Below are 24,430 nucleotides of genomic sequence, written 5' to 3'. Positions count from 1 at the left end.
TTGAAGTGCCTCATACTACTCAATAGAAATAGAAACGCATGATTTTGATGGCCCTAATTATTTGCTGGGCAAACACAGGCACGGGTAGATGGGTGTACACAGTGAACGTGCAACTGGGTTGTCCAAGTTTTTATAAATACATTGAAGTACCACAAGCAGCGGCAGAAAGGTGTGGGCAGTTTTCATATCAGCACTAGCAATGGTCCTCGCTGAAGGAAGTTCGGGCGACAAGAGGAGACTCGGCTAGACTTGCCCTCCGTGATTCGGCGGCTTTCAGTTCAAAGTGGCGGCCTTGACCCATCGTCAACTCATCTTTACCATCCCCATACTACTTCTATCTCAGTTGGTGGCCTCTTCTTCTTTGCTGTGAGTCAACGCAGTAATAGTGTCTAAAGCCGCGAAATCCTTCTTGTCTAACTCTCAACTGAATGAGGCTACTTCTATATCACATCAAACCTCGACCGTCTTCACCTCAGCATCTTGTCACGTTCACTAGACAGCTCAACACTAGCCTCGCCTATCTAAGTCCCTGACTCGTTCCTGCCTCAAGCTTACGAGTTCCACTTCCCAAAGCCTGCAACGCACCAAGCCTTCCAGGCTTTCTTTCTTCTCATAGTCATTTCTTTCCGCGGCCCCTCTTCACCATGGGTCATCTCATCACGTTGGCGACATGTTCTCTTAATCAGTGGGCCTTAGACTTCGAAGGCAACACAGCTCGGATCATCCAGAGCATTCAAGAAGCCAAAGCCGCCGGCGCCAGTCTGAGATGCGGCCCTGAGCTCGAGATCTGTGGTTACGGCTGTCTTGACCACTTCCTAGAGCAAGACCTATACCTCCACTGCTGGGAGATGCTAGAACGCATTTTGACCGACAAGTCATGTCACGGTATCATTCTTGATATTGGAATGCCAATCCTCCACCGGAACAACCGCTACAATTGCCGTATCATCGCTCTAGACTCCAAGATCCTCATGATCCGCCCAAAGCTCTGGCTTGCGAACGATGGCAACTACCGTGAAATGCGATACTTCACGCCTTGGGAAAGACCTCAGCACGTTGAGGAATACTATCTGCCGCGCAAGATCCAACTCATTCAGGGTGCTGTCAAGGTGCACTTCGGAGACTGTGTCCTTTCTACGCCGGACACATGTCTGGGTTTCGAAACTTGCGAAGAACTCTTCACACCAAAGGCACCTCACATCGACATGGGCCTTAACGGCGTTGAGGTCTTCACCAACTCTTCGGGATCTCATCATACTCTCCGGAAGCTTGATGTTAGACTATCTTTGATCCTAGAAGCTACCAGAAAGAGCGGCGGAATCTACCTCTATGCAAATCAGCAGGGATGCGACGGCGACCGCCTCTACTACGATGGTTCTGCTATGATCATCATCAATGGAAATATTGTTGCCCAAGGAACTCAGTTCTCTCTCAACGATGTTGAGATCGTGACCGCGACTTGCGATATTGAGGAAGTTCGCGCATACCGATTTGCTCCCAGTCGGGCGCTTCAAGCCGTGCAAGCTCCAACGTATCAGCGTATCGAGACCAAATTCAGCCTCTCCTCTGACGCTGACGACATTGATCCTTTCATAGCCCCCTCGCCAAAGCTTGCTCCGAGGTACCACATACCGCAAGAAGAAATTGCCATGGGCCCAGCCTGCTGGCTGTGGGACTATCTCCGACGTTCCAAAGCCGCCGGATTCCTCGTACCGCTGAGCGGTGGTATTGACTCTTGTGCTACGGCTGCGATAGTGTTCAGCATGTGCCGAATCGTGATCGAAGCTATCAAAGCTGAAAACGCTCAAGTGATTGCCGACGTCCGACGCATAGCTGGTGCCTTTGAGGATGAAGGTTGGCTTCCTTATACTCCAGAAGAACTGTGCAAGAACATCTTTCACACTGTCTACATGGGTATGGAAAAGCAGTCCTCGGTCGAAACACGCAGCAGAGCAGAACGCTTGGCTGCTGATATCGGGGCTTATCATACAGACATGAATATCGATACTGTCTTTAACGCAGAGAAGAACCTCCTTACGCAATCGACAGGCTTTGAGCCCCAATTCAAAGTCCACGGTGGATCAGCAACGGAGAACCTGGCCCTCCAGAACATTCAGGCTAGGACGCGCATGGTCACAGCCTACTACTTCGCACAGATGTTGCCTACTGTTCGAAAACGACGCGGTGGTGGCTCGCTACTTGTCCTCGGCTCCGCCAACGTCGACGAGTGCCTTCGAGGTTACCTAACTAAGTACGACTGCAGTAGTGCAGATATCAACCCCATCGGCTCCATTTCCAAGACGGATCTCAAAGCTTTCATCGCTTGGGCTAGCGATGCTTTCTCCCTCCCCATCCTAAATGAATTCATCCACGCCATCCCCACCGCGGAACTAGAGCCGATAATGGAAAACTACGTCCAGTCTGACGAAGCTGACATGGGTATGACCTACGACGAGCTGTCCGTATTCGGCAAGCTTCGAAAGGAGGCCAAGCTAGGTCCCTACGGCATGTTTCAACGACTAGTGCATGAATGGAAGGACAAGTGCTCGCCACGGGAGACTGCAGTCAAAGTCAAGAGGTTCAACCACTTCTATGCGATCAATCGACATAAGATGACCACGATGACGCCCGCGTACCATGCTGAGGGGTACAGTCCGGATGATAATAGGTTCGATCTGAGGCCATTCTTGTATCCGCCGTTCTTCGAGAGCTGGTCGTTCAAGAAGATTGATGATGAGGTGGACAGGATTGAGAAGAGGGCCGCGAAGTGATCAGGGAACTAATTTTTCCTCTCTCTCCAACTCATTCGGAGGAGCTCATCTTTGCCACGGCGTTACCTGGGTTGGCCTTTTGATGTTTTCGGTAGATCAACCATTTGGTCAGGCAGCTCTGCGGAGCATCGTCTAATCATGGATCATATGATAGATAGAACTTATAAGGATCTTGACATCGAAGGTCCCATGATACTTGTACTGTTTGCCACTGCTTTAGACTCATCGTATCCGGTAGCCCGGATTGACGTGCAAACAGCACACTCTACAGTTCCATACTCAAGCACACACAGATTTTTCTTGTGATGACTTGGTCAAGTACCCCTGGATTGCATCTAAAGTATTCCTAAATTCACTTAAAGTTGTAGCGAAATCGCATTAGTCCGTCCGGATCACGTGACATTCACACAGACTTCCAATCCATTCCAACTAACTTTCTTTAATTAGATATGTCCAAGATACTTTTAAAGTCTGAGGCACAATATCCACGAGTTTAATAATCCCGTCTTTTGATTACATTTCTAAAAGCGACGCAAGCCGAAAATTCGCGTTTTTGGACCGAGGAACCGCGGAGCATTCCCCACGTTCTCGTAGCTCCGACTCCGCAGGAGCTCTCTTAAACCACCAACAATGTGACAACTTCCACCCGCTTTTCCCCCCGAGCCCAGTCCTTTCTAATTTTCTTTTGCCCAAAGCTTCTTCCGATCGTCGCATCACTTCTACAAAATGTCTTCAGCAGCTTTCCGCAGGATGACGACCGCAAGCACCCGCCTCTCGGCCGTCCAGCGCCACTTCAGCACCGCGCGCCCCGCGCAGAAAGAGGTGCGGGATGCGTATATCCTCAGCGCGTCGCGGACGCCTACGGGTGTTGTATGCAGCCTCCCTCCCCTTCCCAACACCCCCTCCTCTCATCTGAAGTCTGGGAAGCTTACAACAATGTCCCCCAGTTCAACGGCGCCTTCACCACCGTCCCCGCCCCCTCGCTCGGCGCAACCGCCATAAAATCCGCCCTCGCCAAGACCACCCTCCCCATCTCTAAAATCAGCGCCGTGTACATGGGCAATGTGCTGTCCGCGGGCCTCGGGCAGGCGCCCGCGCGGCAAGCCTCCATCTTCGCGGGGCTGCCCACGAGCGTCGAAGCCACGACCGTCAACAAAGTGTGCAGCTCGGGGCTCAAAGCCGTGACGCTCGCCGCGGGGCAGATCCAGCTGGGGCACGCGGACGCGCAGGTCGCGGGCGGCTTCGAGAACATGACGCGCGTGCCGTACTACCTGGGCCGCGCGAGTCAGCAGCCGGCGTTCGGCGACCAGAAACTCGCGGACGGGTTGGTCGGGGACGGACTGTGGGACGTGTACAACCAGATCCACATGGGCAACTGCGCGGAGAACACGGCGAAGAAGCATGGGGTTGGCCGCGAGGAGCAGGATGCGTTTGCGGTGCTGACGTATGAGCGGGCGCAGGCGGCGTGGAAGGCGGGGCATTTTGAGGAGGAGATCGCGCCGGTGACGGTGAAGACGCGGAAGGGTGAGACGGTGGTGACGGAGGATGAGGGGTATAATAAGCTGAAGCTCGAGAAGCTGCCCACGCTGAAGCCGGCGTTTTTGAGGGATGGGACGGGGACCGTGACGGCGGCGAATGCGTCGGGGTTTAGTGATGGGGCGAGTGCGCTGGTGCTGGCGAGTGAGGAGATGGCGAAGGAGTATGGGAAGGACAGTCGGGTGTTGGCACGGATTGTGACGTATGCGGATGCGGCTGTTGGTAAGTGTTTCTGGGAGGTTATTGGAGTGGAGCGATGCTGATCAGAGTGACAGATCCGATTGATTTCCCGGTTGCGCCGGCGGAGGTTGTGAAGAAGCTTCTTGATCAGTCTGGGCTTTCGAACGGAGATATCAGCGTTTGGGAGTTCAATGAGGCCTTTGCTGCGGTCATCAAGGCCAATGCGAAGATCTTAGGCCTCAGCGGCGACAACGTAAACCCAAGGGGAGGAGCTATCGCGCTCGGTCACGCATTAGGCAGCTCAGGAAGCAGGATATTGGTGACACTACTGCACCAGCTCGAGGTTGGTCAGTATGGTGTGGCAGCAATCTGCAATGGCGGAGGAGCTGCCACAGGTATCATCGTACAGAGAGTCGCACACACAGATTTATAGGCCAAATGGAACTTTGAACAGCATTTGAAAGCCTTTTTGGGGGAAAGCAGAACACCTTGGCCTAACGGGTAGGCCGAGAACATCCACTACCATGTATATAGACGCCAAAATTGCAAAACAAGACTATGAATCATGCATTGAGAGTTTTCGCAAAGTGAAAGGAGGAAGAGAGGCTTGATCCGTCACCCAAGCTTGAACCTTCCAAAGGCTTAATTTCAGTCTGGTTACTCGCGATGGCGCTGTATGAGGTGCCTCGACGACAGCTCAGATGTTGGAAAACCGACAATTTTATTTTAATTTCGAGTTCGTTTGGTCTATCGAGGCACCACATACAGCGCCGCACACCTGTAATTTTCTTAGCCTCCAGTCTCATCTCACTAGCAGTGACTTCAGTCTCGAGATTACGAATCGGAGCTTACATAATTGGGATCGTTATGTTCCTAGTCGGCATTGTCGAGGTCCGTAGCAGTTTTCTTCTGGTGCTTTTTGACGATGTTAGGGGTGGCTTCGGTTAGTTTCGCCTGCGACAACGTTCTCTTCAAAGCGTTGCGGATGAGGGGTTTGGGAAGAACTCGAGTTCCTGTAGGGCTATATGAATCTCGCTCCGAATCGACTGAGGCACAAGAAGCGTGATTGGAGGCCGCAGCAGCAGTCTTTGGAGCAGTCGTAGTGACAGCTGAAACACCCCTGGCAGCGGTAGATGCAGCCCTAAAAGCTAGCCCATCTGCTTCTTTGTCGGAGGCCAGGAGGAGTGAGGCCGTGTCAATCTTTGATTTGAAGGGCATGCCTAGAAATCCTGGCCCTGGATTCAGATGCTCGAAGCTATCCAAAGGGTCATCGGAGGTGCCTTCATAGGAGTTTCGGGCTTGAGCCGCATTCTTGGTTCGAGCCATATTGGAGCGGGCAGAAAGATAAGTCGCAGACAGCCCACCAGAGAAGAGGTAGCTGCTAGGCCTGCCCAGATGAGGAGCGCTGGCAAGAGAAAGTTGATTCTTGTCTTGGTACACGGGCCGACCACGATTAGGTCTATTAGTTCGAATCATGCCCTGACGATTGAAGTCGAAGCTCCAGTATTGGTATCGCTCGCGTGCAGTGTACGCTTTATGGTTGAGAATCGTGTAGGCCGCCTTGTCGTCAAGATACACGTAGCGAGGTGGTTCATTCATGCCCGGCTCGATTTCGTCTGCTGCATCGCCAGTGAAAAGTTTCCAGGTTGGGTGGCCCCATTTGGTACCGAAGGATCTATTGAACGTCTCACGACTCGGGTCCCCATCTCCATCCGCAGGACGCCAGATCGAACGATTCCGATTACCGTCTGACATCATCGGCGGGTAATTATGAGCATCAGAGCCTGAACAGTCCGACAGGACTGATCCGGCACGTTTGGAGGACATCATGAGCAGGCTTTTAGCGCTGTTGGGTTACCTTCGACGTGCCTTCCTGGCGCGTAGACAATACACTGGAGAAGCTGAATTTGAGGTCCGAGGTGAGTTGAATAGGAAATCGATTCAGAACGGAGAGCTCCGAAGCTAGATGAGGTGAGAGTAGGAAATGATTGGGAGTTCACCCGATCAGAAGCGACCTTGGACTTGACAGATCTTGGCAAGGTTTCTGGATGTTTGAAGTGGTGATGGATTTGCCGGTTGATAGCTTTGAGAAGTCACCTAGCTAGTCGAGTAGATCCAGGATACTGCGATGGGTTGACAGCAAAGTCGTAGGATTGAGAGCTTCTGACGACGAGGCTGAGATAACCCTTGAGGTAAAGCCCAGATCTAGAAGAAATCGGGAGAGTTTGAAGATACAATCCAAACTAGCAGGACTAGAATCAGGTCCTGAGCACTAGTAGCACAACCGAGGCTTGTCGAGCTATATTGTCCAAAGCTGTTGTCGTCGGCACATCATCCTGATATGAACTGTCGGTTGAAGTCAACGAGTCTACTGTGTTTCAGTCACGCTGGTGCCTACGGCAATGCCGTCTGACATTGAACCCACGAGGATCCCTCCAGCGCTGTGACAATAACGGCGGAGCGGGGAGGACAACAGCTTGATTGACGTTAGTGAATTTGGGTTAGCTGGGTGAAATGTGATGGGAGCGCGATGAGGTAGAGAGTGATCATACACGAGACGCGTTTATAGACGCGAAGGTGTAGGACATCAGCGGAGAGGTCACCAATGTTTTGATGTTGACGAGCTCATATGGGGATCCTCCCGGCCAATCACAGCGCTTGCCAAGTCCCTTACGAGGTCGCATCAATCAACCTCCATCGTCGCATCATCGACGACTACCCGCCGCAACCCTCTCCCCTCTGCTCTATCAACGCCGGAAGGGCCTCAATTGCAGCTGAATTAAGCCCAATATTGGCCACAATGCTCGCACGGCATACCCCCTCGTCGCAATCGCTGAGCGCCGTCTCTCACCGCGTCCTTCCGTCCGCCACCGCCGCCTCACGACTCTCTTCCACCTCATCTACTCCCTCCCAGAGGAGACGATTTGCTACCGTCCAGGAGGATGCACCGAAGAAGGTCCATGGAGGTCTAAGGGATCAAGATAGGATATTTCAGAATCTTTACGGACACCATGGTGCAGATTTGGCAAGTGCCAAGAAATATGGCGATTGGCACAAGACAAAGGAGATCCTACTGAAGGGTCATGATTGGGTTGGTTCCTATGGCAGAAACTAGGCGGGTGAACTTATAACTGACTTCAGATGCTAGATCATCTCCGAGATTAAGGCCTCTGGCCTCCGAGGTCGAGGTGGTGCTGGTTTCCCCTCGGGCATGAAATGGGTATGCCTACATCAGATTATGCACCCGGAGCAATGCTGATATCTGCAGTCATTCATGAACTTCAAGGACTGGGACAAGGACACCAAGCCTCGCTATCTCGTTGTCAATGCCGATGAGGGCGAACCCGGAACGTGCAAGGACCGCGAAATCATGCGCAAAGACCCCCACAAGCTCGTCGAAGGGTGTCTGGTAGCTGGCCGTGCTATGAACTGCACTGCTGCCTACATCTATATCCGTGGCGAATTCTATCACGAAGCGACTGTTCTGCAACGAGCTATTCAGGAAGCCTACAAAGACGGTCTTATCGGGAAAAATGCTTGCGGATCCGGCTACGATTTTGATATATATATCCACCGTGGAATGGGCGCCTATGTTTGCGGTGAGGAGACGTCACTCATTGAGTCTCTAGAGGGTAAACCTGGAAAGCCTCGTCTAAAGCCCCCATTCCCCGCTGCCGTCGGTCTTTTCGGATGCCCCTCTACCGTCGCGAACGTGGAGACCATTGCCGTGGCTCCAACAATCGTTCGGAGAGGAGCCAACTGGTTCAACTCATTCGGTCGTGAGCGCAACTCCGGCACCAAGCTCTTCTGTATCTCCGGCCACGTCAACAACCCCTGCACCGTCGAGGAGGAGATGAGCATCCCCCTGCGCGAGCTAATCGACAAGCACTGCGGCGGTGTCATTGGCGGCTGGGACAACCTCAAAGCCGTCATCCCCGGCGGATCATCGACGCCCATCCTGCCCGCCCACCTTTGCGGCGACCAGCTCATGGACTTCGACGCCCTCAAGGACGCCCAATCCGGTCTCGGCACTGCCGCCGTCATCGTCATGGACAAGTCGACCGACGTCGTCCGCGCCATCACCCGCCTCGCAAAGTTCTACCACCACGAGTCGTGCGGCCAGTGCACGCCATGTCGTGAGGGCTCAAAGTGGACGCACCAGATCATGCAGCGGTTCGAGAAGGGCATGGCGCGGGAGCGTGAGATCGACATGCTGCAGGAGCTGACCAAGCAGGTCGAAGGCCACACTATCTGCGCGTTGGGCGAAGCATTCGCGTGGCCGCTCCAGGGGTTGATCAGGCATTTCAGGCCCGAGTTGGAGGCGAGGGTTAGGGGATACAAGGAGACGCATGGTGAGGAGGCCTTTGCGGGCGGATGGGCCCCGGGCTCGGATAAGAAGGGCCTGTTGATTTCGCCTGGTCAGTAGTGTGAGCATATTGTATATTGCATCTCGTTTTGTTTGTCGGTCTGGGTCTGGCCCCGCAATTGTGCATATCTATCTTAGTGGGAAGACTTTGACTTCAGAATGGCGTTCTCTGCTTGCTGCAACGTGAATCTTGACCGATTTATCAATTACCCTCCAAATTGCTCCAGAAGCAACCGGAATGCTCACGACGTGGCGATCTTGCGGGCCCTCCCCGTGATACCCCTCCGCGGCACCAGGTTGACACGCTTCGTCCTCATTCGACTCCAACAACTCCGCGTTCTTCTCTTCTGCCACGTTTCATACCCAACTCGAATTCAGACCATCCCTAAACCAAGACACTGAGCCAATACCTCCACCCAAAAGAGGAATTCCATCCAAAACGCCAATCACACCAAGCTTTACCCAAACACCATCATACAAAACTCCCACACTCAACCGACACTCCCTACAGTAATCACCCCAAACAAATCCCCACAAACTCATCCCGACTGATCGCCCCATCGCCATCCATATCAAACTCCTCAATCATCGCCTCAAGCTCCTCATCCTGCAAGCCCTCGCCCAGCTCGCGCGCCACGCGCTTCAGATCCTGCACCGTGATGCTGCCCTTGCCGCCCTCGTCGAACAGATCAAATGCTCTCAAAATCTCTTCCTTGGGGTCGCGGGCGTGGATGCGGGCGGCCATGAGGGTCTGGAAGGAGGCGAGGGGGAGGAGGAGGCGCGGGGGCGGCTGGTATGGTTGCTGGCCGGCGGGGTTTTTAGGCTTTGAGGCGGGCTGCGGGTTCGAGGGGACGCCGTGGGCCTGCAGAATGCTGTGGATTTCGGCCTTGGGCAGGTCGAAGCCCAGCGCTTTCATGGCGACTTTGAGCTCGTGGTAGTCGATGTGCTTGTCTTGGTCGAGGTCGAAGAGATTGAACTGGGGGAGGGCGTGGGGTTAGCGTTCATGTTTTTCGGCTCGCAGACTATAAGCATGCAAGTAATGGAGTGTGGATCTGGGAAGATTTGGGGGGGGTGTGTGGAGGGTATGGGACGTACGGCTTCTACGATCTCTTCTCGTTGCTCCTCGCTCAACTCCCCCAGTTGGTTCTGTCCGGCCTGCATTATCCGCTCCCGCTCCTCGCGCTCACGCCGCTGCGCTTCTAGTCGGTCGGCCTCAATGCGCTGCGCTGTCTTCCCCGTGGCGCCGTATGCGGGCGTGTTGAAGTTTTGCGGGGCGGAGGAGGATGCGCCGGCGCGTCCGAGCCCGGTGGTGTAGCGGGAGGGATAGGTGGGGTGGTTGGACGTAGCCATTTGCGTTGTGAGCGCGGAGGAGGACGGCGCGTGGGGTCACAGCCTGTTTCTAGGGGGTTGGTGAATATGTGTATAGGCGGTTCTTCGTGGTGAGGCCGCCGAACAAGCTGGGTCTGAACTGGCAAGGTTTCGCGTCGTGTTCGCGCCGGTGGTAGAAAGCTTAGCGCGGATACACCCGAGAGGCTAGCACCGAAGCGGGCGGGGAGTGGTATGCCTGGTTGGGCGATTGTGCTGCAGCAGAGGGGGGGTGATGCCAGTCGCATCCGCTGCGGCTATTGGGCGGGCTGGCGGTGCTCCGATTGCGCTGCGATGCCGGTTTACTGCGGTTGCAGCGGGTGAGGAGAGTGTCACCTGAGGTGCTGAGAAGCTCACAGCACGGCGAAAGGGCAATGGCGGGCTCTGCAAGTCCGCGATCCTTACAAATCCGCCTAGAGATGAAGCTTTCGGGCTGCCGACTGGGCCTAGACAGTCCGCTAGAGCAGAAAGCGTTTCAAGCCGGCCGTTGACGGGGTGCTGGCGGGGCTCAGCAACGTCTGTCTCGGCAGGCAGCAGCAGCTATCTTCAGGCTACCGTAAGGCAGCGGCACAGCGCCAGAATAAAGACGCTGCTCTGCCCACCGGACTGCCGCAGCAACGCAGTTCTGAATACATGATGGTGACTGAGGAAGCCTGTGCCGTGCCTGCTGCGTGAATGCTTGTCGTGATTGGCCCGAGTGCGCTGCCCACGTGACACACCCAACAGCCAAAGCCAACGGCCAACGTGCGCTCGCCTCCTCACCCAAGCCCGACGTCTCTCCCATTCCTTTCACTCCCACCGTCTCTCCTTCTCAGCCCGCGACGGCTTATTTAATTCCTCGACCCCGCCATCTCCACGGCGGATAGAGCGTTTCCTTCTCCTTCTCTTCTCTTCGAATTGCCAGCGACGCGAGCGAGCGTTGTCTGACTGGCCCCTTCAAACCCCCCAGCGCAGCGCATCTCTAGCGCGTCGCGCAAGTCAAACATTTCCACACCACAACCACACCCACTGCCATACACCCATCCGCAAATCGTGCCCCTGACAGCTTCCTACCTCCACGCCCCGGCGTAGACAGTGGCCAGCATGTCGGGCTTTGGTGGGTTTGGCGGCTTCGGCAACTCCAACCCGCAGAACAGCAGCTTCGGCGGCTTTGGTTCTAACAACAACACCAACCCAGGTACGTGATCATCTTACTTTCTTCTATGCTTGCCCGTCCAGCGTCACCGTCAACGATCTGCTTTGGACCGTGGGCGTCACCGCGGCTTTCGAAAGAGCGACTCTAACTCGACTTTCCGATGTCCAGGCTTTGGCTCAGGCGCCTTCGGCAGCACCGGCGGCGGTCTCTTTGGCAATTCAAATACCAATGCGAACACTGGCGGAGGCCTGTTTGGCGGCAACACGAACACCAACACTGGAAGTGGCTTCGGAGGTACGTCGACAATCACCACCCGCATTGTCCTTTGCGCCGTCTTTGCACTCCCTTTCAGTGCTCGCCTTATGCATTGTCAAGTCGCTTCTGCGCCTTTTCACTACGCTCAGTGGCTTCTTGCACTCTGGCGCGTTGCATTTCCTTTAGACGCTTTCACCTTCTGACGCGCATTGGATGTGGCTTGGCTTATATGTGACCTTATTCACTGACTTTTGACTCTAGGTTTCGGCAACAACGCTCCCAAGACGACCTTTGGCGCCTCGCCTTTCGCGACATCCACGTCGAACGCTCCCCTATTCGGAGGTGGTGCGACGTCAACCGCTGGCGGCGGAATGTTTGGAGGAGCTACGGCGAACAATCAAACCACAGGAGGATTTGGGACCAACACTGGTGGAGGACTCTTTGGTCAACAACAGAACAAGCCTGCTGCATTCGGCGCCACAAACACGAACACAACTGGCGGCGGACTCTTCGGTGCTAGTAATACGACTGGAGGTTTCGGCCAGTCCACTGGCACTACTCAGCCTGCCTTTGGCGGTTTTGGCGGCGCGTCCGCGGGACGTGAACCGAACAATGGCACAGCAAGTACGCCGTTTGAAGCTGTCATCGAGAAAGATGGTACCAGCGGAACCCAGCATTTCCAGACTATCACCTTCCAGCCTAAATACATGCCCTACTCCCTCGAGGAATTGAGGCTTGTCGACTATGCCCAAGGTAGACGCTACGGCAATCAGAACGGTCAGGCTGGAGCATTCGGTCAGAGCAGCGGCTTTGGAGGAACATTCGGCAATACCAATACTCAGACCAATACCGCCGGAAACACGCAAGGCGGCGGACTCTTTGGGAATGCCAACACCAATACCACTGGAGGATTCGGCGCTACCAACAACGCCACAACTGGTGGTCTATTCGGCCAGGCAAAGCCTGCTACTGGTGGTCTCTTCGGCACAACTGCCACGACTACGCAGCCTAGCGGCGGGCTTTTTGGAACCGCCGGAACTACCAATACTACGGGCGGCTTCGGATCCAACGCCACAGGTAGCTTTGGCAGCACCAATACCGGAGGAGGTCTTTTCGGCCAGCAAAACCAAACTCAGAACAAGCCCGCATTTGGTGGATTTGGAACCACTGCAACCACAGGCACCACAGGTGGGTTTGGTTCCACTCCCACCCCAGCCTTTGGGCAACAGAACCAAGCTTCTACTGGAGGAGGACTCTTCGGCAGCACCACCACAGGCTCAGGATTCGGCGGTGCCCAACAGCAACAGAACACAACGGGCGGCGGCTTGTTCGGCGGAGGCGCATTCGGCCAGCAGAACCAGCAGCAACCCCAACAAAATCAGACTCAAAACCAGGGCGGTGGTCTCTTTGGTGGCTTCGGCAACGCGAACACCCAGCAACAAGCGAAACCTGGACTTTTCGGTGCCAGCACGACGGCGAATACTGGAACTTCCTTGTTCGGCGGCCAACAGAATACCCAGCCTCAGCAACAGACTGGTGGAGGCCTTTTCGGCAACACTACTCAACAACCGCAGCAGCAAGGCAGCAGCCTATTCGGGGCCAAACCTGCTGCAACTGGCAGTCTTTTCGGCGGGAACACAAACACCGCGAATACCGGCGGCGGATTGTTCGGCAACCTGAACACAAACCAGAACCAGCAAAATCAAGGTTCCAGCCTTGGAGGTGGCCTTTTTGGGCAGCAGAACCAGCAACAACAGAAGCCGTCGCTGTTCGGGTCCACCACGGGTACCAATACCGGTGGTGGCTTGTTCGGAGGACAGAACAATGCAGCACAGGGTAGCTTGTTTGGAGGAAGCCAACAGCAGCAGCCTCAGCAGCCGCTGAACAACAGTCTCTTGGGTACCTCCCAGCAAAGCAACGCACTGCACACCAGCCTAGGCCAGAACCCATACGGAAACAGTGAATTATTCATGACCACCCCTGGTGGAAGCCAACAGAATCCCGGCCCTGTGGCCACTCCGCTTTCCAGCACCCTGAGAGTCAAGAAGGCCGCCCCCCTTCCCCAGCACAAGCTCAATCCTGCTGCCTCCACTCGTCTTATTACTCCCCAGAAGCGAACAGGCACCTTTGGCTTCTCTTACTCCACGTACGGCACTCCTGGAAGTGCTTACAGCAGCCCCGCCTTTGGAAACAGCCTTCTGAGCTCACAGCGATCGCTTGGCAAGAGCATGTCTACTAGCAATCTGCGGAATGCGTACAACCCCCAGGACAGCATCCTAACCCCAGGTGCCTTTTCACGCGCCGGCCCTGACTTCGTTGGCTCCGGCAGCCTGAAGCGTCTCCAAATCAACCGCACCATGGCTAATCGGCCTTCTCTCTTTGGAAACGAGCAGGCCACTGCAAGCCCGGTTCCTAAGAAATCTGTGAGCTTTGACCAGACTGCTAATGGAGCCCACGCCAACGGGCTCGCCAATGGTCTTGCCAATGGAGCGACACCTAACGGAACAAGAAATGCTCTGGTTCGAACTGAAGTGGATGAGCCTGCTTCCCAACCGGAGCCCGTCACCCGTGGTGCCTCAGTCCGTGATGTCTCCCGACCTCCCATGGAACAGATTTCCGGCAATGAGCTCGCTGTTGTTCCAGAGCACAGCGCATCCAACTCGACTTCCAAGAAGGACAGGGCTCGCGCCACGCAAAAGGATCAGGATCTCGGTGCGTACTGGTCGAAGCCCTCCATCGAGGAGCTGCTTAAGATGCCGTCTTTGAGACTCCGAGCTGTTCCTGACTTTATTGTTGGCCGCGACGGGGTTGGAACGATTCACTTCCTGCGCCCGGTTGATCTTACCACCGTTGACCTGAACAATTTCTTCGGCACGGTCATTAACTTAATCACTCGGGAAGCCTCTGTCTATGGTCCTACTTCCAACGTTGACAAGGCCCTTCCAGGTCTGGGTCTGAACGTCCACTCTCGCATCAGCCTAGAGAACTCATGGCCGCGAACTCGAGCTGGCCGTCTCCCTGTTCACGAGAAGAAGGGACCGCGCGTAGACAAGCACATTGAGCGTCTCAAGGACATCAAGAACACCAAGTTCATTGACTTCAAAATCGACACTGGCGAGTGGACTTTCGAAGTGGAACACTTCAGCACCTATGGGCTTCCTGACGATGATGATGAGTCATACTGGGATGAAGACGAAACCGAGCTCAGCGCCGCTCCCGATACTCCGACTCAGGTTCGCACACCCGGAGCACAGGCGACTCCTTCCTCGGCTGTTTCTCAGGAGGACATCTCAATGGCCGATTCCAGTCCAGATGATACCTTTGACTTTAAGAAGGGCAAGCGGGCATCTCTTCCAGGTGGCTTTGGAGAGGAGACGATATATGACGATGAAGATGGTGTGGATGAGGGAGCCGAGTCTTTTTTAGATGATGGCTCCGTGGGTTCGCTCGACGGAGGTCAGGATGAGGACATGACCGACAAGAGCGGATCGGAGCTGGCCGAGGATCTGAACATGGCGGGTTCTTTCTCTGGGCCAGTTCAGACCACGGAGCAATCAGCCGCCACTGAACCTACCCCGCTCATGGGCTCGATCAAGCCCAAGTCAATCTTGAAAGCTAGTCAAGCAGCGCCTTCAGGAATGGGCACCCCAGCCAAGACGAAGTTCATCTTTGAAGATGATTGGGCTGAGCAGCTCCAACGTACCGTGAGCCCGAAGAAGCAGAATCGACAAGCCCTTAAAGAAAACCAGGGCACAGCTCTTAAGGAGTTTAGCGACAACATTCCGAGAATGGGACAGTCATTCAATGCTGCGAAGCCGATCACTAACCACATTGATCTCATGAATTCCTTGTTCGGCCAGGAAACGAGCAAAGTAGGAGGAGCTAAGCGGGATGGAACTGCAGAGGGCCTTCAGGTTTGACTTCCCGTATCCTTGTTTTCTTGCGATGATTTTTTTTACCAGCGAACGGCAAGGCGTTTGAAGCGCGAGCAACGAACAAATTGGCCACCAATCCCCAGTCATGTAGTTAGTCACAGAATGATAAGATCAGATTGCTGAGTATTATTTCTCTTTAGTATCCCTACTCGAAGCGGCCGAAAACATCCCACAACCTCGGCGATATGGCCGAAATCGACCAGCAGTTCCACTCCTGCAACAAGCCCCGATGGTCCCTCGATGGAACCCTTGTATATGCTGCCTCGGGCAACGCCTTATCCCTCGATGGTGGTATCCTTGCGAAAGCGAAGCAACCGATCGTGTCCGAACACAAGGATATCCAATTCGCCAAGCTAGCCACCCATCGAGACGTGAGTGTCCCTATCATTAATTGACTCAGCTTCTGTACTAACACAGCTCAGGCTACTTGCGAGACCTTGGTTCCACAGAAAGATGTTACCCAGATAATCTTGGATCACGGTATACCCCAGGCTTCCGTCAGCGGGAATTTCCAGTTTGGTACTCTTGCTCAGCTTGTTGCCATTGACACGGAGGAAGGCCGCCATGAGCAGCAGGCCTGGCAACTAGCCTCTATACTCTTCGATGACGTGGATCTGCCTGCCAAATTGACTCCCGGATTGACCAAGGAGGATCATATCCATCGTGCCCGCAAAGCAAAGCTTTCTGAGTTCTGGCAATCACTCGTATTCGACGATGCTCAAATGGAGGTCCAGGAAGCTGAAACTGCCGAAGGTAAAGCTCTTGCCCATCTCACTGCTCACAATGTCGTTGACGCTTGTCAGACGTTGGTGGGTGGAAAAGACTTCCGTCTCGCTACCATGGTTGCTCAGATTGGAGGTGGTCTCCAGATGCGCAAAGACATGCAAGCCCAGCTTGAGGAGTGGCAGCGCATGGACGTTGTCTCCGAGATGGAAGAACCACTTCGCGCTATCTATGAGCTCCTGGCTGGCAACTGCACCAAGAGCGATGGCGACCAAGCCCAGGGGATCCAGGGAGGACTGGAGAACAAAGCCTCGACTTTCAGTATTTCTTCACATTTCCGACTAGACTGGCGGCGTGCATTTGGACTTCGCCTCTGGTACGGAACCCTTGCGGAGGAACCACTGCATCTGGCCGTCACACAATTCGCCTACGATCTCCGAGAGGGCCGCGAAGATGTCAAACCTATCCCATGGTTTGTTGAGGATGCATTGAACATGGGCTGGAACGACCCGACCCCGGAGTCGCGTGAAGATTTGCTATGGGGGCTGCTGAAGCTCTACAGTGCATCATACGAAAAAGGCATTCCTGCGAATGTCGAAGACATCTTCTCGCCACAGAGTACCACCGGTAACCCCATGAACGCACGTCTGCCCTTCCAGCTAAGCCAGCTCTTCCAAGCTCGTGTTGTTGCCGCGCCACCCACCCTACGCATCAGCCAGCTACCCGTTTCCCGCTCAGAGACTGGTTACAGCAAATCTTTCATGTCTTCGACATCTTCGGCGCCCGGTGGTGACCAAGCTCCAGATCCCTTCGCCGAGCTTTCGGACAACATCGCGCTCACATACGCTAGTACCCTTCACACCAAGGAGCACTGGCTCAAGGCCGTCTACGTGTACACGCATTTGTCATCCCCAGCAAACCGGGAACACTACATCCGTTCCGTGATGTCCTTTTTCTCTTCTTCTTTCACCACATTAGACACAGACCCGACCTACATCACTCTCACGAAAGACCTGCACATACCAAAAGCCTGGCTGCACTCCGCCAAAGCTCTCCAGGCCAAGTCCGACGGCGATAGCACGACCGAATGCCGCGAGCTCCTCGGTGCCGGCGATCTCGTCACTGCCCACGAAGTCCTTTGCCGCGCCGTAGCGCCCGCTGCTATCATTGCCCGCGACTACGACACATTGCGCGAGCTCCTAGGCGACTTCGACTCCCCGCCCAACTCGCCTGCCAACCCGACCGCGAACCTCCGCAGCTCGATCCGCCGCGGCGCATCCGCTTCTTCGTTGAAGTCCGAGGCTGTCCCAGGCTGGCGCACCGGCGGCCTGATTTACTTCGACTACATCCATCTCCTGGACCTCGAGAAGAGCAAGCACTCAGAGGCCGTGCACAAGGAAGCCGTGGGCATTGTGGCGCGACTCTCTGGCGCACTGGAGCCGATCGCGGGCCAGGACTTCGAGGGCAGGAACTTGGAAGAGCGTGTGGCGCTAGGCGAGATCGCAGGCGCAGTTGCGAACTGGGGTACCAATGAGCGGGGCTCGAAAGCCAGGGTGCTTAGGCTGCCGCTGACGGAGGATAAGTGGCTAAGGCATAGCAGGGAGTTGAGCATGGGGTACTACAAGGCTGTGCTTGCGGCAGCCAGGTAGGGGGTGGATCTTTTGAGGGATAGTTTGGTGTGATTTTTTGGCTAGGGGGGTGCTGCATACGGGTTCTTTTACTGAACCAGCCTCATTAGAGAGGGAGCATGCAAAAATGGGGATGGAGCGGGTTTCAGCAGATATTAGCATAACTTAGGTGCCCACTGTGGCTTGTAATATTGTCCTTGGCTCTTTTGACTTTTTTTTCCTGTTGTCGTGAAGTTCGTGTTGTCTAGCGTATTGTATTTGGGTATATGTCATTATATCCACTCCATTTATGAGAAGTGATGGATCAGGGTGATATCCAAAGTTTCAGTGATGAATAGAGTGAGGGCAACTTTAGACGATGCTGACTCATGCTAGCTTCCCCCGGATTTTCCGAGGTCTCTTTCTTCCGTCTTGAGTCACTCTCAAGCAAACTTCATTCGTCTTTTTGAATTAAACGATAGGATGTGACTACTACTAGGCTATGACCAAGCGCTCTCATAAATCCGCCATTGACACCACGTCACGGAGTCCGGATCAGCACGCCACAGAAACCAGCCACAAAAATCCTTCACCACAAGGTGACAGCAATCAAGGAAAGGCAGCTAGCGAGGACGGTCAAGATGGGGGTGACTTCAAACGTCCCAGGACGTTCATGGCGACATTAGTGAGATCTTGTGGCCCTTTGAAAAATTTCAATTTCTGATACTGGACGTGTACAGGCTTGTGACACTTGCCGTATAAAGAAAACACGATGTGATGAAGACCGACCGAAATGCGGCCAATGTAAATCTCGAGGGCTGAGTACGCCATGCGTGTATCCCGAGCCTCGAGTGACGAAAAAGGATCAATCTATGAGCGTCGCCATCAACGCCATCCGGCGATTAGAATCCAAGATCGAAGACTTGACCAGCTATATACACAGTTCTCCCAAGGCTACTTTGATTACTCAGGTTGTTGACCAAACCTCGCCACAATCCGTAACTTCGGCAACGCTGCCAGCGCGAAGCAATAGTCTTTTGGTTCATGATGCTCACGAGACTATCAATGACCTAGACGAACTTTCTCCGGGCACCAATGACGAAGGGCATCCTCTAGTGCGACGCTCTTCTCTCGTTGGAAGTCTATTACCAATATCTTTCAGCCAGCATCGGGTCTTACGATGGCCCGCAATCAAACAGCTTCTTCCGCCTAATCTGTTATCAGCATCTGAGAATTTAATCCGCGACTATCTCATCGAACTCGAAACTCATCGCCCTCCGCTTACAATAAGTATCATTCCATATCCGCTCGACGCCGACGAACGATGGCTCAGCAAGCTACCACTGTCTTTGATCAAAGGTCTTGCCGATGCTTATTTCGCAGTGTTCAATCGCAATACTCCTGTTCTTGACAAATTTCACTTCTTCACTTCGACCCTTGGTATTGCCATGGAAAACGACTTTGGGTACGATATCGAAACATGTCTGGTCTTGAATGTACTCACTTTAGGATGCTTGGCTGTCAAAGCATACCAAGAAGGGGATTACAGCTTGCCAGGCCAAGGATCCACAGACACCACCTACCAGTGTCCGGAATGGCACGAAGTCTTTGCAGAAGACCCGCCTGGACTACGATTTTTCAATGAAGCACGCAAGAGAACTGGCTTTCTGCTGTGCGATAACGACCTTCAGAATGCTCAGTTCTATGTGCTCTCTGGTGTCTATTACACTCAAATCGTCCGACCGATTGACTCTTGGACCATGTTCAATCGAGCTGCCTTGTGCTGTCTGACCTTGCTGAAACGGAATCAGTTTGGGGACTATGACAGCTGGGAGGGAGACATGAAGTCGAGGGTATTCTGGAACATCCTCATGTATGAGACAATACTAATTCAAGAGCTGAACCTGCCGTTGAGCGGGCTTGCGCACTACGAGGCGGACGTACCGATCCCCAAGTTCACGCCCTTCCCTCGACCGCGAATGGAATCTGGACGTCTAGCATCGCTGGAAGACGACTCATTCTTCAACTTCCATTTTCTTGCTCAGGTCGCCCATCGGATCATCCTCACTCGGATCAGGCACAGCTTGTACTTTTATTCCGAGAAAGGAGACTTCCCACCACCTGCTATCACATCAGAGCTCCAGCACCAACTTGATCAATGGCGCACGAACCTTCCTCCAGCTCTACAGTTCGCCCTCGATGATGATGACGCTGAGCGCCCACCAAGTCCAGCTCATGTAGTAGCAAAAGCCATGCTAAAGGGCCGTTATCTTGTCGCAAAGTTCCACGCTAGTCGTCCGTTTCTCTACAAGGCGTTGCACTCCCCAAACCTAGCTACAGATGGCGATCTCTGGGTAGTCCAGGATGGCTTGAAGGCGGCAATGCACTGGCCAGCAACGATAGGTCTCTGCCGACAGATGAGAAGCTCGCAGCCTCTCAAGTTCGGATGGTGCTCTCAATTCTTCGGTCAGATTCTACAGTTTTACGGTGTTGCGCACTGTTCTGATCAAAGGCTGAGGCAGACGTTGCCAGTTGGATGGGAAGATTGGACGCAAGAGATGATGGAGATGCTGGAGCATTGCGCGCCGCTCAGTCCTGGGATAGCGAAGGATCTTGAGCTTTTGAGACTGTTGTAGCGTTGTAGCTTCGATATTGTACCACCCATAGCATGAAACTGCGTGACTTAGCAAAGTGAAAGAGAGCGCAAAGGTGGGCGTTATTCCAAAAGATGACTTCACTACTGATCGCGCTACGGCACGGGATCCTGAGAGAAGCTAGACGACGCCGTCTAGACTCAAGTTTAGTGGAGTACGTATACCCGCAGTAGCGTCTTGACGCCAGCCGAACTTCTTCGCCTTTACTCAATCGAGACATTGGACTACGCGGCACCAAACGGTGAAATTCAACAGAGGGAGGAACGGCCCCAAGCTAATCACCATCCCCCTGAATGGTCACCAATCTGGTGATGCAAAGGCACCAGATCTTTAAACCGGCTGAAATACGACTTAGGCTCAACTTCCTGAGATACGCTTACTCCCGCGACGTCAATGGATATCTCTCATTTCTACCAATTAGCGTGCGTTGCAGTCTAATCGCGGAGTACCGTGCCCCTTGTTCGCTGTGATACGGTGTGCCATGGTTACATCTTACACCTCGAACCTTGCAGCCTGTACCAAGCGATGACTTGCGAAGATGTTTGGTCTAAGGCTGTCTGCGCCTGCCCTTTGAGATGCATACGTACCCGCCTTGTATGAAGCGTCCAGCGCGGGGTATGGGATAGGATCATTGGACACCCGAGTGGTGGAAGGATACGAGCGAAGTTGCATGATGGTGCAGGATGGGACCGAAGGCCGAGCATTTCGCAGCCCGCGCCCCTTTGATCCATCGCTTCCAGGTGAAACCTTGGCATTGGGGAAGCGGGCACCTGTGGTTCATGCTATCGGGCAAATATATACACATGGGTGGAGAGGGGCGGCACGAGGGACGGCACGAGGGACGGCACATGAGGGCATCATCGAGAATTTGACATGCCCCTTCACAAATGCTTTATTGTGAAACTCGGTTTATTTAAGATTGGGGCTACACGAGGAAGTCTGAGCGGTATGGGTAAGCAATACTGTGGTGAGCTTAAATATACATTGATGCTTCAAGCTTGGGTTGGAAGTGGGTCAGTCCAACAGGTATCCTTGAGCGGCGAGAGTGCTGCCCAGACTTGAATGAAGGAAGCTGTAGAGAAGTGGTACAGGATACGTATTGAGGGCTGATTCCCGATGTTGCCTATGCTAGCTTTAGTCACCTGTGAAGAGCGTTACGCAGACCTCTTTGCTGTGCAACAGGCACTAGTTCTGGAGTGAGAAGGCGAGAGAGGTGAAGGATTTAGCCAGTTTTAGTAATGTAACAACTATGTGCGTGCCAAGCTGCGGCGGTTTTCTATTCCCGTATCCATGGATATCGACAGGGGAGCGGCTGATTGCTAAATTTGGAGTTCCCCCCTGCTCGCTGGCTGAGTGCACCGCTGCTCATTGGCTGCGGCTGTGTTTCGTCAGCGGCCTCTGTCGATCTAGGGGTCCAGACATAGATTACCGACGTGCAGCGGTGAAAGCGATGTGGAATGGAAACGCTGAAGTTTGCTGCACCGCATGCGTGGCTGCCAGATACCGCGTGGCACGGCGCATTCCAGCGAGATGCACCGCACCCGCAACTCTACGCGACCGGCGATTAACCATGCAGTGCGCAGAGTGAACATCAAAGACATCGATGCTGGTGTGCGGTTTAGGCTCAGCCGCGGCAGGGTTACGCTGGCCGTCTCGAGTAAGCTTGCGCCTCCCTCCTCGCATCATCCCGTGGAAGACGAGAAATTGTGTCCTTAAGATGCCCATGAGCCCCCTGTGCTGGCCAACCCCCCCAAAAGCCCAAATCGACGCATTCAAATGCCCGCAGCACCCTCCTTTGTGCCGTGACCCCTCGACACACTTCGACATCCTGCCTTTGTGCGCGCCGCGAAGCCGGAGCGCGATCAGCCTGACCCTGGGAATACCGCCTTCAGGCAAGGGCTCCACTTCCGATCGTCCCGATCGCGAGACCTTGAGCTGAACAAGAACCCTCTGCCAGCGTCGTCGCGGCACCCTCGTATATGTCCTTCAACATGCACCAATTAAGCCATGGCCGGTATGGGCGCCTGCTGCTCTGCTCTATGGGTCTCACCATGTTCGCCTTTACCTACTTCGCCTGGAACAACGCCTTCTTCTCCGCCAACTATGAGCCCTTACCGTGAGTTTTCTGACACCACGCGCGGAGAGACCATTGCTAACCCGGGTAGACCGCCACCGGTGCCTGTAAACGATACCAATGCCATGGACGAGGTGCTCCGCTTGATATACGGACCCATGCTGCAGCCCATCACCGCGGCGAACTTCACCGACGAGGATGGCGACGTCTACCAGCTGCCCGGTCCACCGCGATTCACGAAGCCGCTGGGGAAGAGGGTGCTCATACTGGACATTGACAGTCGGCCGCTGGACGGGCCGGGGCAGATCATGAACAAGGACAAGATGGAGTGGCATGACGCGCGGTCACTGACGGCTGGCATGCTGAGCCACTACATGTTTGGTAGGTTCACACTTCCACAACCTCCAGAGCGTCGCTAACACTCTCCAGCCAAAATCCACGGCTACGACTACAAATTCATCCGCGCGCCCGACTACCCCGACCGCTGGGGCACCTGGGTCAAGGTGCCCATGATGAAGGAGGCGCTCAAGACGCACGACTTCGTCGCCTTCATGGATTCGGATGTCATGTTCCACTACCCGCACATCCCGCTCGAGTGGCTAATGAACTACTGGAACATCACGGCCGAGAACCTGGTCGCCATGTCCATCGACCCGGACGAGGCGCAGAACTACGACGGCCGCGGCAACCGCTACGTCAACACGGGCTTCGTCATCGCGCAGCAGAGCAAGCGCACACAGGAGATGTATAAAGCGTGGGCCGAGTGCCCGTCGGACACGCGGTACAAGGACTGCGCGCGCTGGGGGTTTGAGTGGGCGCACGAGCAGGCTGCGTTTGGGAACCACATCCGCTACGACTTCGACCGCCCCGAGGATATCAAGGTGCTGCCCTGCGTCGAGGCGAACGGCGCGCCGGAAGCTGCTGGCCGTGGCGGCTGCAAAGGCGTTTTCGTGCGACATTTCTGGGTTGATAAGCAGCTGCCCCTCAAGGCGCTGTCGGACCAAGTCATGCAGTACTTTGTGCCGCGGATGCACGAGCACTACATCGAGCAGAGCCCGAAGCACATCGTCGACGCCAAGGGGTTCAAGATCGTGGGCGCGGACCTCGTCGCGCTGACGGAAGAGGAGAAAGCTGAGGTTAAGGAGCCGCAAAATCAGAAAGAGGTGCCTTGATGAACTTGGACGGCTCGTTTTATTCGATTCGACTCACCCCGATCAGTTTGCGCATGCGTATAGAAAAGATAACATACGATACCCAACCCCCTCTCGCGCTGTCGGACCCGCGCGCGAAAAATGACGTCTACGGCCGCGATTGCATATCCTAGACTTTTCTTTCCTCCCTTTTCTTCTCAGCTGTTCGATTCTTGTGCACAAATTTTTTTGCATCCGGCGAGGTGTTTTCTTGGAATTGACCTCGCGGGCATCTTTTGAGGGTTAGCCAGCCTTGCTTTTTCAACTTTCTTGTCTGCATTTCAGCGGCGTTATGGGATACTACAGACACACCTCGAATCTCAGGAGTTGTCTTTGGTCGGCATCTTAGCATTCTATCTTGCTTGGGTTCTAGGGGCTATTGGGTCCGGCGTTGGGTTCTTGGGCACTTGGCATGGGTGCCGCATTCACCGTTGCCCCTTTCGAGGGGAGGGTGGAAAGAGCGGGAAATGAAAAGACGAGGAGTCGTGAGGAACGGGCGTCGTTTTGCAGTTGAGACTTGGAGTTGTTGGGGGGAGGGGGGGGGGTTGATACCCATTGGGGGTTTTTTTCTCGCTATGAGGCGAAGAAAATTTCAATATGCATATTGCTTCCTCTAACATTTGCCATTTCACTACGCGT

At 54.4% G+C, this 24,430-nt stretch overlaps 8 protein-coding genes across 8 annotated transcripts; 6 read left to right on the top strand and 2 right to left on the bottom strand.

Annotated features, from left to right (window-relative positions):
* Positions 1-632: 632 nt before the first annotated feature.
* On the top strand, positions 633-3,090 carry BDZ99DRAFT_461048 (glutamine-dependent NAD(+) synthetase with GAT domain-containing protein). Its single transcript, XM_033719522.1, has one exon. The coding sequence runs from the start codon at positions 645-647 to the stop codon at positions 2,769-2,771; it is 2,127 nt and encodes a 708-aa protein (XP_033579283.1). The 5' UTR covers positions 633-644; the 3' UTR covers positions 2,772-3,090.
* Positions 3,091-3,351: 261 nt separating this feature from the next.
* BDZ99DRAFT_569014 (thiolase) lies at positions 3,352-5,062 on the top strand. The gene is made up of 3 exons (XM_033727841.1): positions 3,352-3,641; positions 3,719-4,529; positions 4,583-5,062. Exons 1-3 carry the CDS (start codon positions 3,498-3,500, stop codon positions 4,918-4,920), a joined length of 1,293 nt encoding a protein of 430 aa, XP_033579282.1. The 5' UTR covers positions 3,352-3,497; the 3' UTR covers positions 4,921-5,062.
* A 739-nt stretch (positions 5,063-5,801) lies between these two features.
* On the bottom strand, positions 5,802-6,251 carry BDZ99DRAFT_366931 (uncharacterized protein; the record flags this gene model as incomplete). Its single annotated transcript, XM_033714757.1, has 1 exon — positions 5,802-6,251. A coding segment is annotated over one exon (450 nt), but the record flags the coding sequence as incomplete, so codon positions are not given.
* A 959-nt stretch (positions 6,252-7,210) lies between these two features.
* BDZ99DRAFT_412929 (NADH-ubiquinone oxidoreductase 51 kDa subunit) lies at positions 7,211-9,386 on the top strand. The gene is made up of 3 exons (XM_033716671.1): positions 7,211-7,578; positions 7,636-7,707; positions 7,756-9,386. The coding sequence occupies exons 1-3, from the start codon at positions 7,288-7,290 to the stop codon at positions 8,911-8,913; spliced, it is 1,521 nt and encodes a 506-aa protein (XP_033579280.1). The 5' UTR covers positions 7,211-7,287; the 3' UTR covers positions 8,914-9,386.
* On the bottom strand, positions 8,917-10,385 carry BDZ99DRAFT_439341 (EF-hand). Its single transcript, XM_033717652.1, has 2 exons — positions 9,949-10,385; positions 8,917-9,829 (listed from the first exon to the last, which is right to left on the bottom strand). Exons 1-2 carry the CDS (start codon positions 10,201-10,203, stop codon positions 9,368-9,370), a joined length of 717 nt encoding a protein of 238 aa, XP_033579279.1. The 5' UTR covers positions 10,204-10,385; the 3' UTR covers positions 8,917-9,367.
* A 608-nt stretch (positions 10,386-10,993) lies between these two features.
* BDZ99DRAFT_569010 (uncharacterized protein) lies at positions 10,994-18,204 on the top strand. Its single transcript, XM_033727840.1, has 5 exons — positions 10,994-11,395; positions 11,522-11,647; positions 11,870-15,522; positions 15,684-15,914; positions 15,966-18,204. Exons 1-5 carry the CDS (start codon positions 11,302-11,304, stop codon positions 17,913-17,915), a joined length of 6,054 nt encoding a protein of 2,017 aa, XP_033579278.1. The 5' UTR covers positions 10,994-11,301; the 3' UTR covers positions 17,916-18,204.
* A 171-nt stretch (positions 18,205-18,375) lies between these two features.
* Positions 18,376-20,879, top strand: BDZ99DRAFT_558199 (uncharacterized protein; the record flags this gene model as incomplete). Its single annotated transcript, XM_033727226.1, has 2 exons — positions 18,376-18,558; positions 18,614-20,879. 2 exons carry the CDS (start codon positions 18,376-18,378, stop codon positions 20,507-20,509), a joined length of 2,079 nt encoding a protein of 692 aa, XP_033579277.1. The 3' UTR covers positions 20,510-20,879.
* Positions 20,880-22,578: 1,699 nt separating this feature from the next.
* BDZ99DRAFT_518166 (uncharacterized protein) lies at positions 22,579-23,773 on the top strand (the record flags this gene model as incomplete). Its single annotated transcript, XM_033725270.1, has 3 exons — positions 22,579-22,643; positions 22,693-22,982; positions 23,031-23,773. The coding sequence occupies 3 exons, from the start codon at positions 22,579-22,581 to the stop codon at positions 23,771-23,773; spliced, it is 1,098 nt and encodes a 365-aa protein (XP_033579276.1).
* Between the last annotated feature and the right edge of the window lie 657 nt (positions 23,774-24,430).

Source organism: Mytilinidion resinicola (genome assembly GCF_010093595.1).
Source record: "Mytilinidion resinicola strain CBS 304.34 unplaced genomic scaffold BDZ99scaffold_6, whole genome shotgun sequence".
NCBI lineage: Eukaryota > Fungi > Ascomycota > Dothideomycetes > Mytilinidiales > Mytilinidiaceae > Mytilinidion > Mytilinidion resinicola.
This window is presented reverse-complemented; position numbering and strand designations above follow the sequence as displayed.